The 14,466-nt window shown below is 48.0% G+C and overlaps 1 protein-coding gene across 1 annotated transcript in view; it reads right to left on the bottom strand.

Moving 5' to 3' along the window:
- The window catches only part of EXT1 (exostosin glycosyltransferase 1), a 176,213-nt gene extending 164,191 nt beyond the window's left edge, over window positions 1-12,022 (bottom strand). Inside the window, exon 1 of the mRNA XM_062503632.1 lies at window positions 11,076-12,022. Coding sequence (XP_062359616.1) covers window positions 11,076-12,022 — 947 coding nt within the window. The remainder of the gene's footprint in view (window positions 1-11,075) is intronic.
- Window positions 12,023-14,466: the final 2,444 nt, after the last annotated feature.

Below are 14,466 nucleotides of genomic sequence, written 5' to 3' on the forward strand. Positions count from 1 at the left end.
CACCACCTCACTCAGCTGCTTTCATCTTGCCACAACAACAGCGCCATGAGAAGAAAGGGGGAGAGGGAAGAGGGTGAGAAAGAGGAATAAAAAGAAAGAGAAAGATTTGGGGCTGGAAAAGTCAGCTTGGTAGAGGAACCTGGAAAGAATTGACACGCTGTCAGGCAGAGATGAAAGCACTAGAATTAAGGGATGTGTCACACACTTATTAAAATGGTGGCATGACTCTAAGAAGGAAAGCATATTTTTGGCACCTGCTTGAAATCACTTCCATGAAAGAGCCACCCAACAATCTGGGACAGCTAAATTCAGCATCATTTTTATCTTTTGTCAAATATGCATAAAAGCTTCTGAAGTCAACCGTCCAACACAAAACTGTAATAAAAAGTATTTTAAAATCTTACTTTAACTGATCCACAGGCCAGACTGACCATCAAATCTGAAGTGATGCCAAGCAGTGAAGAGAAACCTAACACCAGCTTGAATTAAACTTGCAGAACTGTAGTAAAAGAAGTAGGCAGGGAAAAGAGATGAAGAACAGTTATGAAAATGCAGGACTGCCTGAAATGTTTCCCTATCTTCAAAAAATGTCGCCTTGAAATTCCTACCTGCTTCATTCACCTTGCTGCTATCAGATTTTTTATTATCCTCAGTTTTGAGAATTTGTCTGGCACTTAGTATGCAGGAGCAGTGCACGGGAATAGATCCTGCTGCCATAGATAATGCAGTTCTAAGGGAAACCCATCAATTGTTAATGGCCATGCAAATTGTTGAAACTAGAGAGTTATTCACAGTTATCTCACTGTGATTTGGTAAGTGTCCATGCCTGATGTGATCACTCACTTGATATATTATTCCATTACAATTCAAGTAGTAGTCTTAGCTTCTGGGTTTAGAGAAAAAAAAAGTGTAAGGGAGTATGGAAGGGTGAAGGGATGTTATTTGTTTTAAATTATTTTAAACAGTCACACACACCTTCTTATGTAAAATATGATAAATCCCTTCCTGCGACTACAGTCATGCCTTAATGAAACATTTAAATCCCTCCGATCAGAAACTAAAGGAGCTTAGTGTGCAACTTTAGACCATGATCCTGCAAAGCACTTTCTTATGTTTCAGCCATACACATGGTGCACATGTCGCTTGTGGCACTGGATCTTCCAGCTGGAGTTCATGCCATTTTACAATTTCTGATCAGGGTTTCTACTGCTTATGCAAAAATTTGCTGGCATTTAATAAGCTATAGGCATCTCCTCAAATCCATAATGTATTCACTCTCTCTTGCAGCAGCAACCTACTGATCATTAATTTTCAGCTTTATTGCAGCTCCAACATATCAGCTGCCTTTTTATTTTTTTGCATCATCTGAGATTTATTACTTTTAGCAAAGTGTACTTTAATTTTTTCTATTTTGTTTGCTGATTTTTAAACTGCCCTTAAGGGGGAAGTGTTACTCTTCTTTATAAAATAATTCTGAAATCACAGTATTAAAAAATAAATCCTATAATTATGTTTCCCATTAGGATTAGATAAATTACATTTAATTAAAAGAAAAATCTGCTCTCACCCAGCACAATGGTTGGTGGCAAACTCATAAGATTAAACATTCATGTGTTTATCTTCTTGAAGCAGCTGATTGAGTCTATGAGCAGACACCCCAAAACAAGCCTTCAGAGATATAAACTCAGACATTGTAACAAAAATTTGTCCTTCCCTTCAGACAAAGATTCTGATTATTAGAAGCAGCCTCTGAATTTATTCTTGACTACTACAAAAATTACAGTTCTGATGGGCTTTCTGGTAGTAACACACTGAACAACCTGACTGCACCAGGAAGTCTAGTATTGTGATAAAATGTCTGCAAATATTCACCTGGCAAAAACCAGTATCAGAGGTCAAGATCTTCCAGGAGAATGAAGAAAAACAGGATTCCTACCCAAACACTGCCATGCTCCCTGTCTCCTACACTGCTGTTGGTCAGGTGATGTTCTCCATCAGCCTGAAGGCTGCAGGGGTCATAACACACACTGCAGCTCTAGCAAACTATTTATACCATGCTCCCTTTTACAGCCTCAGAGAACTAATTATTAACGGGACAGGATCCCCCACGGATACCCTCAGCAAACACTACAGTATGCAATTTTCCTTTAGGAATTTACTGCTACGTGCAGGCCGTCAGCATCACGCTCTCAATTTTGCTTAGGAGCTGAAGAATGATTGATCTTATTGATTTGTGTCAACAGTCTGACATGGTCATATCGACCAGCTGTAATTTTGTAGGAGGAGCTGGGAAGGGAACTGAAGATTGCATTCTCTGTGGCACATCATCCTGCCTGAAGAGAAAATGATGTTAGAGATGCTGGTACAGCCATCGACAGGACCGCACTGGGACTCGAACCGGCACAAGTGAGCAACGAGAGATTTCCCATGACCGTGTTTACAGCAAATCCACTGCTAAACACCCAAATGTATAATTATAATCTATTACAATTATGCAAAGAAGTAACATTTCAGAAAGGCCTTCTCATTTCCCATTCTTAGCATTGAATACTTTTGTTTTGCAGCCAATCAACTAAATTAGCCCTAATTCTGTTTCATTCATAAACACAAAGACGATATTAGAGGGGGGAAAAGTGAATAAATGGGAAATTCACTTAGGAACCCAGGAATTATTTTGTTTTCATCTATTTCTGGACTAGAAACCATCATGGAGAAATAAGTCAACTTACAGAAGCTTTACAGAATTTGCTAACTGCACTGCAGAAGCCCTTGTTGGAGCGATCAGGAATGACCGTGCTTCAGTGCCTGGAAAAGCAGTTGTCTTTGGTAGCAGCTGAGTGAAGAAAGGAGAGTTAAAAGGTTCATATACCAAATATGTCCTGGCCCAGGACAAGCCAAACCCTAAAAAAGCTTTAGAGGCTATTTGCCCTAGCCAGACACACAGAGAAGAGCTGCTTTATACTCCTCCTGAAAACTGTCACCTTTTATTGGAAAATCATTTTAGACCCATGCTCACTGATGCTTCCTGAGAGGCGGATACAGAAAACATAAATTAGTAGCATTTCAGTTTTACACAGGCTCTAAACATTATAAAACACTAAAGTAACCCCCCCAAAATGCTTAGGAAAAGGAAATACTTCTTTCCACTATAAAAGCATATGAAAACATAACCATAGTTGCCAGTGGCAATCCTGACTGTCAGACTGCAGTCTTGAGACACATCCAGGCAGGAGAAGGCAGAAGCTCCTGCAACAGCCCTGCCAGCACCTTACTTCTCCCAGGGACTGCAGGAGGATTGAGAAGTCTGTCTTACTGGAATATGAAATGGGAGCCTGATTTAGCCAACACAAACATCCCACCTTTACCACCTTTCAGGGAACACCCATTTAGCATCCTAGCCAAGGAGATAGCACTAAACAACCAAAAAACTGAAGCTAAATCTCAGTAAGAGCTGGTGGGAGAGAAAAGTGCAGAAACACAAAATGTTTGAAGAAAATGGCCTCTTCTTGCTCCTGTTATTGAGCAGGCCTAACCCTCCTGACTGGCTTACAGTTATGTTTTCCTATTCTAAGAAATTATAACATCTTAGGAAGTTAGATTGCGTTGGAAAGTCATCAGCCTGGCAGCACTCATACCAGCTTTTTCCCAGCAAAGCAGTTAATACACAACAGTTTGTTGAGATAGGGCCTGTATTTCTTAAAATACTACTTACCCCTTCTCATGTGAAGCTAATCTCTTCTCTTTCATTCTCATTTGGAATTAATTTCTTAAACCAGTTTCTTCTCCAGCACAGCAGTATGCTGATCTCTCACCTCTTGGCCTTCAAATACCCTTGCAGGCTATGTGGCACCCGTGCCACAATACCAGGATAGTTTCTATCCATGCATGGCTGTTAACTGTTAAAAATTACAATTTGTTAAATAAGTGGAAGAAAGGACTCCCACCATTCTCTGGCTGAGATCTTTAATTGCTCCTGCGCATACCTGGTACCACAGGCACCTCGTGCCACAGGTCCCTGCCTTCTCCAGAGCTGTGGGGATGAGTTGTATCACCATTACATAGCAACAATGTTCCCTAGAGTTGACAGAGGAGGCTCCTAAATTAAGGGCAAAACAGTGATAATAGGTGTCCTGTTTCCTCCTGAAATTTGGATTGAAAAAAGAGCTACACAAAGCCTCACATAAAAGCACAGCATGGCTGGATGAACAGAGACAGAGGAAGAGGAACAAATCTATTGCTCAGTGTAAACCTTGAGAAGGTTTTGAAACCTATACATCTCAGATACCTGGCAATGTGGAAAGGTGCACAAACTTAAATATAACCTTCTAGTTATATTCACACATTCCCTATGACATGAGACAAGAGTATTAATCTTGCATCATCTTCTAGATATAGCCACGTTCATGAGAAGTCAGTCACCTTGATGCCTTCGGTTTTAGCTTTTATATTTTTCAGAATCTCTGCTGCTTAGTGTGTTAACTCTGAAACTTCATATTAGGTGTTAGTAAGTTCTCTTCACAGGGTAGACAAAACAATCCCTTCCTAGCTAGAGAATCAAGGACAACTGGTACCCAAAAAGCATAAACAACAGCAAGGGAAAGGGGGCAAGCCAGGGGGGCTGATACATCACAGCCTGGGGCAGTGGTTGGATAACTGACCCCAATATGTAGATGAACCAAAACTTATAAAAGTGTAAAGACTTCATGACCACAATCCATCTTGGATTTGATCTGGGTGTAGCCCTGGCTGAGCTCTTGCACTGTCCAAAGTGTACCCTTTCAATAAATACCTATTTTATTCCTTTTGCTCTGTCTAGTCTCTGTTCCAGGTCAGTCTTTCCAGCCAACAATCCCAGAAGCTCAGAACACAGCATTTAACTCCATTCACAGGCCAGACAGTTGTCCATGTACCTACCAATTATTCTCCTCTGATTAGCAAAACAGTTTGTTTATCCAAGACCACAAAACTCTGCAGATTTTCTGAAAGAAACCCTTCAGAAAGAAAAGGAAAACAATCACAGATAATACTCCAGAAATCATCAGATTACAGCACATTCTCTTGACTCACATCTGTTGAGTAAATAAGTGTTTCGTGCCGACCAGTTTCATTTACTTCCCTCTCCCGCGAGCGGCTGCTGGTTTACTTTCCAGCAGACTGTTCCAGGACTGTATGTGGGGCAAAAGGATTATCTCCAGCAGTCAGACCAGTAGCCTTTTTTGCTCAGGTTTGTCTCAAGCTGGAACTTCTCTTGTTCAATTCCATTCTCCCAGCAAGATGCACTATTTCACAGATGCATGGATGCGAACAGGTTCATAGCTAAGAACACCCTCAACACAGCAGGGAGCAGCAGGCAGCTGCACACATCCAGCTCAGTTCTGATCTGGGTTCAACAAGCCCTTAAAGCTATCTGTTGTTCCCAGATTAATTCTATGTAAAATGATGACTCAGATAATTCTTTTCTTTGAATTTTGTTCTATCATCAAGTGTCTCTTCAATGATGAGTATTTATTGATAAACTATCCTAGATCAACTTTCCTAGGCAGGAAAAATAATGCAGAGTCCCTCTAGCTGTGTTCACATACAGAAAACACCTGCTGCAGACCAAATCACCCACTTACTATAATACTTTGTCACCACACAACCTCGTATGAGATACTTCACAGGAGGACATAGAAAGGCCTGGGGCAAACAATTATAATAATAACACTCATCCCACAAGAAAACTTAATTACTTGAGGTTAGGAGGATGCCTGGTTTAAGGCCTGTGGGCAGGGTGGGCTCCTCTGCCAGGGCCTGACCCTACACACCCGGCCACACACGTGGCAATGCCCAGCACTGCTCATGCACACAGATCCACCTGCTCTCACACCTCCACCGAGAGGGAAGAGCCTGTGCAAACGGCCAGGCTGAGGACTGCACAGTTGGCTGGGAGTTTAGGGATGCTCCTGTCATCCCTGCTCCTGCAAGGCATCAGCCTGGAACCTCTGGAAGCTCCTACCCCTCAAGGCCCTACTTGCATTAAATCAGCATCAACAGGAACATAAGGACACTGCAAAAAATACAGAGAGCAAGAGGAAGAGCACAATAGAGCAAGTCTTATATTCTCAGACATCCATTAAAGCTTTGTTATTTACCTGCTTACTGCATTTTGGATAAATGTATTGTAAACCAGGCAAATTTCCAGTTTCTCAAAAATCGATATTAAAAAGTAGTCTGGTGGGGACGGGTCAGGAGCCAAGATACTCTGGGAAAATGCCCAAGCACTCTCCCAAGTAGTTTTTGAGTATTATCCAAGGTCCCAAAACAGCCTGGTGATATACATGATTAATTGACTGGTTCCCATCTCATTTCAGATGTCCTGAACAACATCCACTCTAAACCTATGTGATTTCTCAGACCTGTCCTAAATAGCTGCAAATGAGCTGACTTGTGAAGGCTTTTAGATAATTCAAAAAATAATCCAGTGAGTGATTAAGTGTGGCATCTACATTTGTATTTTAGTACAATATGGAAGCTCAGTATATTAAAAATACAAGAATTGCACCTTTGTTTGAAACGTGCACATACATGCATATGAAGTGTTCACATTATCATCACATGTCAAACGGGCAAGCCTAAGCCTTGCTTCACATTCTCATGCCAGTCTGCTGAGCAGCAAAGTCATCCCTCACGTGTACTTCTACATTTGTACTTCAGTATTCGTATTTTATTCCTAGTGAGAAGAAAGCTAAACTAAAACTTGCTTTTCTTCCTATTCTAGACCTATTGCATGACTGTGACCTTTACTCACGATTTTCAGGGGTGGGAGGTTCAGCTGTGATTGGCACATGTTCCACCAGTAGAGTGCACACCACGTAAACCTACCAGGTACCAGGCATCAATGACAGTATTCAGCTGGATATATTCTTCTCTAGAAGTACACATCCAACCCTGCCTAGTGCTACTGTGTGCCCTGCAGAGATGCCTCACCGGTATAAGCATGCAAGCTGCTGCTGCTTTCTCCCTCTTCTGCCTGGGAAGAAGCAGCCCCAGGTAGATGTGTGAGCAGCTCCTTCCACAGGCTCCTCCTCCACTACCACAAGCCCCCAACCTCCTCTGGCAGAACTAGTCCCACCTCATGAGGTCCTGCGTGTTCTACTTCCTTTTCTCAGTTCAGTCATGATCACACAGGTTTTTTGAGCACTGACTAATCAAAAAACCTCCTTATAAAGAACACTCCATTATGCTATTTGTCCTCTACCATAGCTCACTTTTTTCCAAAAAATATGGGTTTTTTTCTCACTTTCCTCCTCCATTCTACTCCTTTCTCCTTTTTTTCCCCTTTTGCTTCATTCTCATAATTAACTTTAGATATCAAGCATGGATGAGGAAAAAGTCTCCCTGAATGAGCTCCTGGTGAGACCTCATTTTTTTTGATACTATCACCACTACCCTCTCCATCTTCCAAGAGCAAGGCTGCTGCAGGTCAGGGGACATGCCACAGACATTATTTTACTTTCCTGGAAAGATCCTCATTTTGGTACAAACAACTTCTCTGCATCTGGCTTTACTAGAACATCAAATTTCTCCATTTCTTTTGGAATCCACAGTCATCTACATTACCTTCCAAAAAGTAATTATTGGGAACCAGTTAAGCCTGTATATGAATTCTGCCTTTGTTTAAAACACATTGTACATATGTATATATTTAGACTGTCATTAAATATTTAAGAGGCTGTCTTCAAACTTCAGCAGCAGCAGCTTTTATTCCCTTAACCCTTTGTGAAATGGAAAGCTTGCGGCTGAAATCTTATTGTGGAGGAATTCAGAAAGCCCAGCTGCCCTAGTGCTGGGTGACAAAGGCCAATTCTGACAACCAAGGACACTGTAAAGAAAACCAGAGGTTTTCTTTGTTTTCTTTTATATCCTGTTTGCTAGCAGTCTAATCATGATAATGTAATTCATTTTAGTCTGCCTCAGCTTTATCTGCTGAGATGCATAACTAGAATGCAAATTAATTAGCTGTGACATACAGATGGATCTTTCAATACAATTCACAGAGACAAATACACATATGCCCATCCCTCCTTACCCCAAACAAAGTAAGACACTCTACACATTTTTCCAGAGGTCAGGAAGTCACCTTTCTTGGCTTTTTCAATCTCCTAGAGAGGAAGCAGCATATCCAGCGTACAGATGGACCTCATGTGAACCCAACACCAAATGTTACACCCTAGACAAAACCCCATCACAAGTAACTTGTGATCTGTGCAGCCCCAAGCCAAACATATCATAACACCACTACCCTGCTAACACAAGGTTAGCACATTTTAAAATCTGGTCACCTGATTTACCTGGCTTGGCAATGTCTCCAACCTAGACCAAATCATTCATACATCACCCCAGAAAGTACTGGTATCTCAAGGCCAGCTCTCCATGGTCAGGGCACCTATAACTACCGTCTTTCACATGAAGTGATACAAGTATCACAGCAGAGAATAGGAAAAATCAGCACAGAAAAGCACAATATGCAACTCCCAATTGTATATGGGTATGACAGTAGACATATCCTGGAGACTATGTTTTTCCTTCTTTTTGATTGAAATCTTGAGGATGCACAGTTAAATCCAAGCCCCAAACACCTCACAAGAGCCACTCAATGTACAGTTTTCAAGGCTCAAATGTATTTAGAGACACTTCTTTCCAAGCACTATAGCCTCATTGATGATCAGATGTGGCTTTACGTAGGATGAAAAACAGAGTTCCTTCTACAGCTTTCACACCTGAGTCACACATCAGCACAGAAGCATTTCAACTAGACAGCTATGTCATGCTACCTTGGGGATGTGACCCTGGAAGGTTTATAAAGGGAGTGGAGCACCAGACATGGGCCCTACGAGCACAGAGGAGCCAGAAGACACAGGCCGTGTCAGGATGCAGTGCTGGGAGAGCAGCAGATGGCACACTCAGCTGCACATCGGCACCAGGCACAAGTGAGAAGGGGCAGCAACACACTCTGCCAGGTGCCCTTGCTCTGGTAAGATGCTGGGTCAAAGAGCTGCAGCATCTGCAGTTGTTCACTACACCAAACCCCTTCACCTCAGTAGCTTGACCACAGACTGAGCCTGCCTCAATTCTTGGAGTAATCTTATTTTCTTGTCAGCATCAGTTTTTAGTTCCTGTCTTGTAACAGCAGCATTGCAACAAATGTTGAAGCCCTCCACCCCAGATACAGCCGCATCCTAGCGGCAAGTATGCTTTTTGTACGAATAGCACGGCATGCCAGTTGGATTCATGTTATCATACCCCTCGAGGGTCACCACAATAAGTGGCAAAGGCACTTCAGGGGAAGCAGAACTCACAGGGAAATGTTGATCTTTTATTAGATCAAATGGCATAGCTGTAAAAAATTGGACTCATGTGAAACCACAGGCAGGTATGTTTGGTTTTATGACAACTTTACAGCACGCACACTGTAGTATACAGCAAATAACCAGGATTTTTTCCCATCTGTAAATTAGCTCCAACTGCTCAGAGCTAAAAACAAAAAAACAATATATCCTGAAAGGCTGCAATTGTCGGGTCTCCCTTCTTTCCCAATGCACATATTCCCTGAAGGAAATCACAAGCCAAAGTGACTCCCGGGTGACAAATAACATGAGCTTAGCTTACTTAGTATCTCTACTGATCACCCAGCACTGATACTGTATCGCTTCCACGTGTCCATTATTTCACCACCCACCCATCAGTTTTCTGAAAATGAATGGGATTAAAAGTCCACTAAGTATTTGCACTGCTCTTTCCTCCCCCTCAGTAGCAGAATTACAGTAACCAAAAGGTGAGCAGAGTTCACCCAGGCAGTTCACGCAGGCTTCCCGACTTTGCAATGCAGACCTTCCCGGTCTCTTCCCAATCCCCAGGGATAGTTTCGGTGGAGAAACAGACAGCAGATCGGAAATTTTCACCAGTATTAATGCCAACGTAGTTTCTTAACAAATGCTCTCCAGAAGTATTTTTCCACCCACGTTCCCCTGTGCACCACAAAACTCTCCAGCCGTTGGCAGCTCTGGGCGCAGCTCCACTGCACATCACCCAGTGCTGCACGGCTGGTCTGTTTTAATTCAGCGTGCAATTCATGCTACCCAGGAAAAATTGTCGTGTGAAAAACTTCATATACAGGCACCTAATCTGCAGCAAACATAGTGGTGGTCAACATCTAAACGAACTAATCAGCTGCAAACGGCTTAGTCAGCATCGCAATCCTAGAGGTAATTCCCAGAAGCGATTTTCTCGGCAGCTATATATACAAACCTGAAAAGCAGACTGGAAGACAAGGGCAGCAGTACAGCGAGACAGAATTTGGCTTCATAGTGACATTACCAACAAATACAAATACAAGTCGATAAAAGGCAAGCAATCAGGCATTCACAGAAAGCACATGCTGAGCTCACATCACCGGTGTATCCTCTCACATATAAAAAAGAGAAACCCAGACACAGGACACAAACACAGCCAACACTCCTTCCTTCTTTCTCTCTTTACTGATACTGTAATGATTGGAACTCAGAGAAAAAAACACGGCAAGGCAAGTTACGGGCTTGTCTGTGGAGACACACAGCCTGGCTCACACGCGACCTGGAGAGAACTGAGGACTCGTACAAACTTTATCTCAGAGCAGGGAAGGCACAGGGCATCTGCCCTGAGAGGCGCTGGGGGGAGAAAAAGCAGTGCCAAACGCCAGCGCATCCTCCAACAGCACCTCCGCCGCTGGCAATGTTTGGAAAGCCATCAAGCTGCGGATACAGGTCATCAGTCCCTGGGCAAGAAACGCCACGGCTGTAGGACACCGCACCACCCTTCAATGCATTCCTGCCAGCTACCCCGGCCAAGGCAGAACGGAGTCAGCCGGCAGCCTCACGGGTGACGGGAGAAGCCACCGACTCGCCCAAAGGAGCGATGAATGCTTTCCTCTGGCCACTGCCAGCGCACGGGCACACATCTGCCACATCTGCCCGGCGGCCCGGGCTGCCTGCGGCAGAGGGCATGCCGGCATGCCCTGGGGAGACAAGCACGGGGAAGGGGCACCGCTCACTTACTTTTCGTATTCGGTGTTGTCTCGATCGCAGCGCGAATCCTTGTGCTTTTGCCAGTCTTTGCCATGCTTGCAGGTGGTCAGGAGGACAACATCCTCTCCGTTATGGACGTGATATAAGGCATTCCTGGTGTCTGACCCTATCCCCGTCAGGTACCTTTTCCCCTTGAATACCAACATGTACTTCCTGAGAGGAGGGATGGTGTTAAACCTCAAAAATCCCTTCTCCCCTCCTGTCCTAGGATGATCCTTAGAAAAGAGCGGGATAGAAACGTCAAAGTTGGGTCTGAAGTTTTCAGTACTGATGCTGGCTTTGGCCAGCATAGCCTGGCCAATGTCGAACCCCACATCCTCAGTGTAGTCGGGCCAGGTGCCCGAGTATAAATTAAAAATTAGGTGGTTTCTGCCGTTGTTCCACAGGTGGAGGCTCTGCACCTTGGAGCGGAGGTTGTGCACATACTGGGGCGAGAGCTGGTCTCGGTCCAGCGTGTCCAGGCTGAGGACGAAGAGGCAGGCCTGCCCGGGGTCCGAGGTATAGAACCGGGAGCCCTCGATAGCGGCCAGGACGTTTTGGTAGCTCTCAGCGATCTTCTCCCCCTTCTGCTGCGGGTACACGTAGACCTTGAAGCCGTTTTTCCGGCACTGGGCGAAGTCGAAGCAGGACTCCATGCGGCAGCGGCGCCCGCGGTAGAGGCCGGCGCTGGCGTCCCGCCGCTGACGGGGGGAGACGCGCCCGCCGCCCTCGGGGCCCGGGCGCTCGGCGGGCGCGAAGGGCCGCAGGGCGTCGGGGAAGCGGGGCCAGGGCCGCTCGGCGCCGCCGGGGCGCGGGCCATGCCGGCTACCGGGCGGCGGGTGCCGTGCCGCCCGCAGCCGCACGCCTCCCAGGTACAGCAGCAGGGCAAGACAGGTGCCGGCAGAGAGCAGCGTCAGGTAGCGTTTTTTGGCCTGCATGTGTCCGGCGGGGGTCCGGGGGGCTGCGGAGGAAGGCGGGAGCAGCCCGAGCTCGCCGGGCGCCGCTCTCAGCTCCGCTCCGCCATCTTCCCGCCGGCGAGCGCTTCAAACTCTCTTCGCCCACCTCCGCTCGGCGCCGTTCCCCAAGCCGCCGGCCGCGGCCGCGCATGTGGGCGACCGCCGCAACTTTCTCGCCGCCGGTGTCTCAGGGGCGGCGGGCGGCGGCCCGGCGGCGGCCCGGCGGGGCGCCCCGCATGCACTCAGGGCCGGCCCCCCGCGCGGGGCGGGCACCGGGCAGCGCCGCTCCCGCCTTCCCGCCGCTGCCGGCTCTCGGCTCCGCCACGCTCCCGCCCACCCCTCTCCGCCCCGTGCCGCCAGCCCAGCCCAGCCCAGCCCAGCCCAGCCCAGCCCGGCCCAACCCGCCGGCTCACAGCCCGCGGCCGCCTCGCCGCAGCCTGACGAAGCCCCGCATCGCCCGGCGCCCCACGCCTGGCCCCGGCGTCGCTCGCTTCTTGCCTCGCTCCCGCTGAATGGCCCCCAGGACGGAGCAGCGGCGGCGAGGACCCTCCTCCCTCTCTTTCTCCTCCTTCCTCTCTGTCTCCTCCTCCCCCTGCTGCTCGCCCCTCCCTCCTTCCCGCCTCCCCCGGGCCGCGGCAGCAGCGGCCGCCGAGCCCCGCGCTCGCCCACCCCGCCCGCCCGGGGCCGCGACCCCCGCCCGCCGCACCCGGCCCGCGCCGCCCCCGCCCCGGCCCCGGCCCCGGCCCCGCGCGCTGACCTCACCCCGCCGCGCAACCCGCGCCCCCATTGGCGGGCGTCACGTCCGGGGGGGCGGGGCTTCCGCCGCGCCCATTGATAACCCGGCGGGCGGGGGGCGCCGCTGCTGTGGCGGTATCGGCTCTTCTTGGCTGGGCTTGCTCGGAACGGCCCTACGGGGTGACGCCCGGTGAGCCCGGTATCGGGGGCTCCTTCGCCCCTTGCCCACTCCACTCCCCTGCCACTGCAGCCCCCGGCCGAGTGTGCCCCGACCCGGGTCTCCGCCGGCGGTGCCGGCTCCGCTGCTGCCGCCCCCTGCCGAGTGCGGCGCCGCTATGCTGGAGCGGCCCCGAGGGAACGGACCCAAAACCTGGGCTGAGACCCAAAATCCCGGTTACGAGGCGCCTGGTGACAAGCGTTCCGCGTGGTGCGGGCAGGGCTGGGGACCGTGGTCGCGACCCCTCTCCCCGGCGGGGACGTGGCTCCGCTGCCGGCGCTGGGGCTGCCCTCGCCCCCCGGGTGCGGTGCTGTCCGGCCCCTGGGGGCAGGCCCTCCGCACCCCTGAGGCGACTCCTCGGGGCTGGCAGACAGCGTAGCCGTGCTGATGAACGAGTGGTCTGTAGGGAGCTGCCGAACACCCAGCCATCCTTGAAGCTACTACGTATTTGAGTTTAACCTCATCCGCTCCTTGGCCTCAGTTTCATTGCCAGCAGCCTGTGTTCTAGGAGAGCCCTTATCACTCGGGCAGGATGGCCTGTACGGTGAACCCAGGCTGGAGGGCATGGCTGGAACACAGCTAGGGGCCCCACCTTGATTCGGCACCCACAGCGCTGGAAGGGATGATTGCAGTGCCAATGAACGTATCTGTTTCAGTCCTCCTGGCTCAGCAAATAATAGTGGGGAAATTACCTGTGATGGGCTTCAAGGTGCTTGCACAAGACCCTGGATGTCAAGTAACTATCCGATGCTAAAGCCTGCTCCAGTGTGCTTTCCTTGTCGCTCTATCATATGTTAAAAGTGTAATGGATTTGCCTTCTCTGGGTTGCAATCGCCCTCTCCATCTGCCAGATACAGAGGGGTCTTGCACCACCTGAGGGACAGAAACCTCACATCAGCCAAAAGCTTCCCTACCCCTGCCCTCTTCCATGCATTTCCCAGGAATGAGCTGAGGCTGCTGTTGTGTCCTTTCCTCTTCTCCCTGCACTGATGCTGAGTTGAGGAGGAAAAATGATGCACCATAATGTGTGAAGATAATGTCTCTTCAGGAAATGTAGTGAGAGCTTACTATGGAAGGGTGTGTTACTGATAGAAAATCCGGGTCAATCCTGTAGTTGGAGCCAAGAGAAGATAATTCCCTTCAAAAATAATTTGCTTGTGGGGAGGACTGATGTAGGAAGAAGTTAGGAATAATAAGAAAATGTCAGATTCTGAGAACAAAGTCATATTTGTGGCTGGTGTAGGTTTAGGTACAGGGGTCAGAAATTTTCAACAATGACCCAATAGTGGGGAAGTGTGATTAAATATTAATCTATTCACTAGCCCTGTAGTCCTTCTCTGAAACATTTGTCACAGCTCACATTCCAGAACTGAGATGCTGTTCAGGAAAAAAGAGGTCAGCTTCTTGAAAAGTGAACCAAGGCAGCTCACAGAGGCACCTTCTGTTAGACACAGGAAGGTGGAATCTGGAATCC

The sequence above is a fragment of the Cinclus cinclus genome, chromosome 1, assembly GCF_963662255.1.
Source record: "Cinclus cinclus chromosome 1, bCinCin1.1, whole genome shotgun sequence".
Classification (NCBI taxonomy): Eukaryota; Metazoa; Chordata; class Aves; order Passeriformes; family Cinclidae; genus Cinclus; species Cinclus cinclus.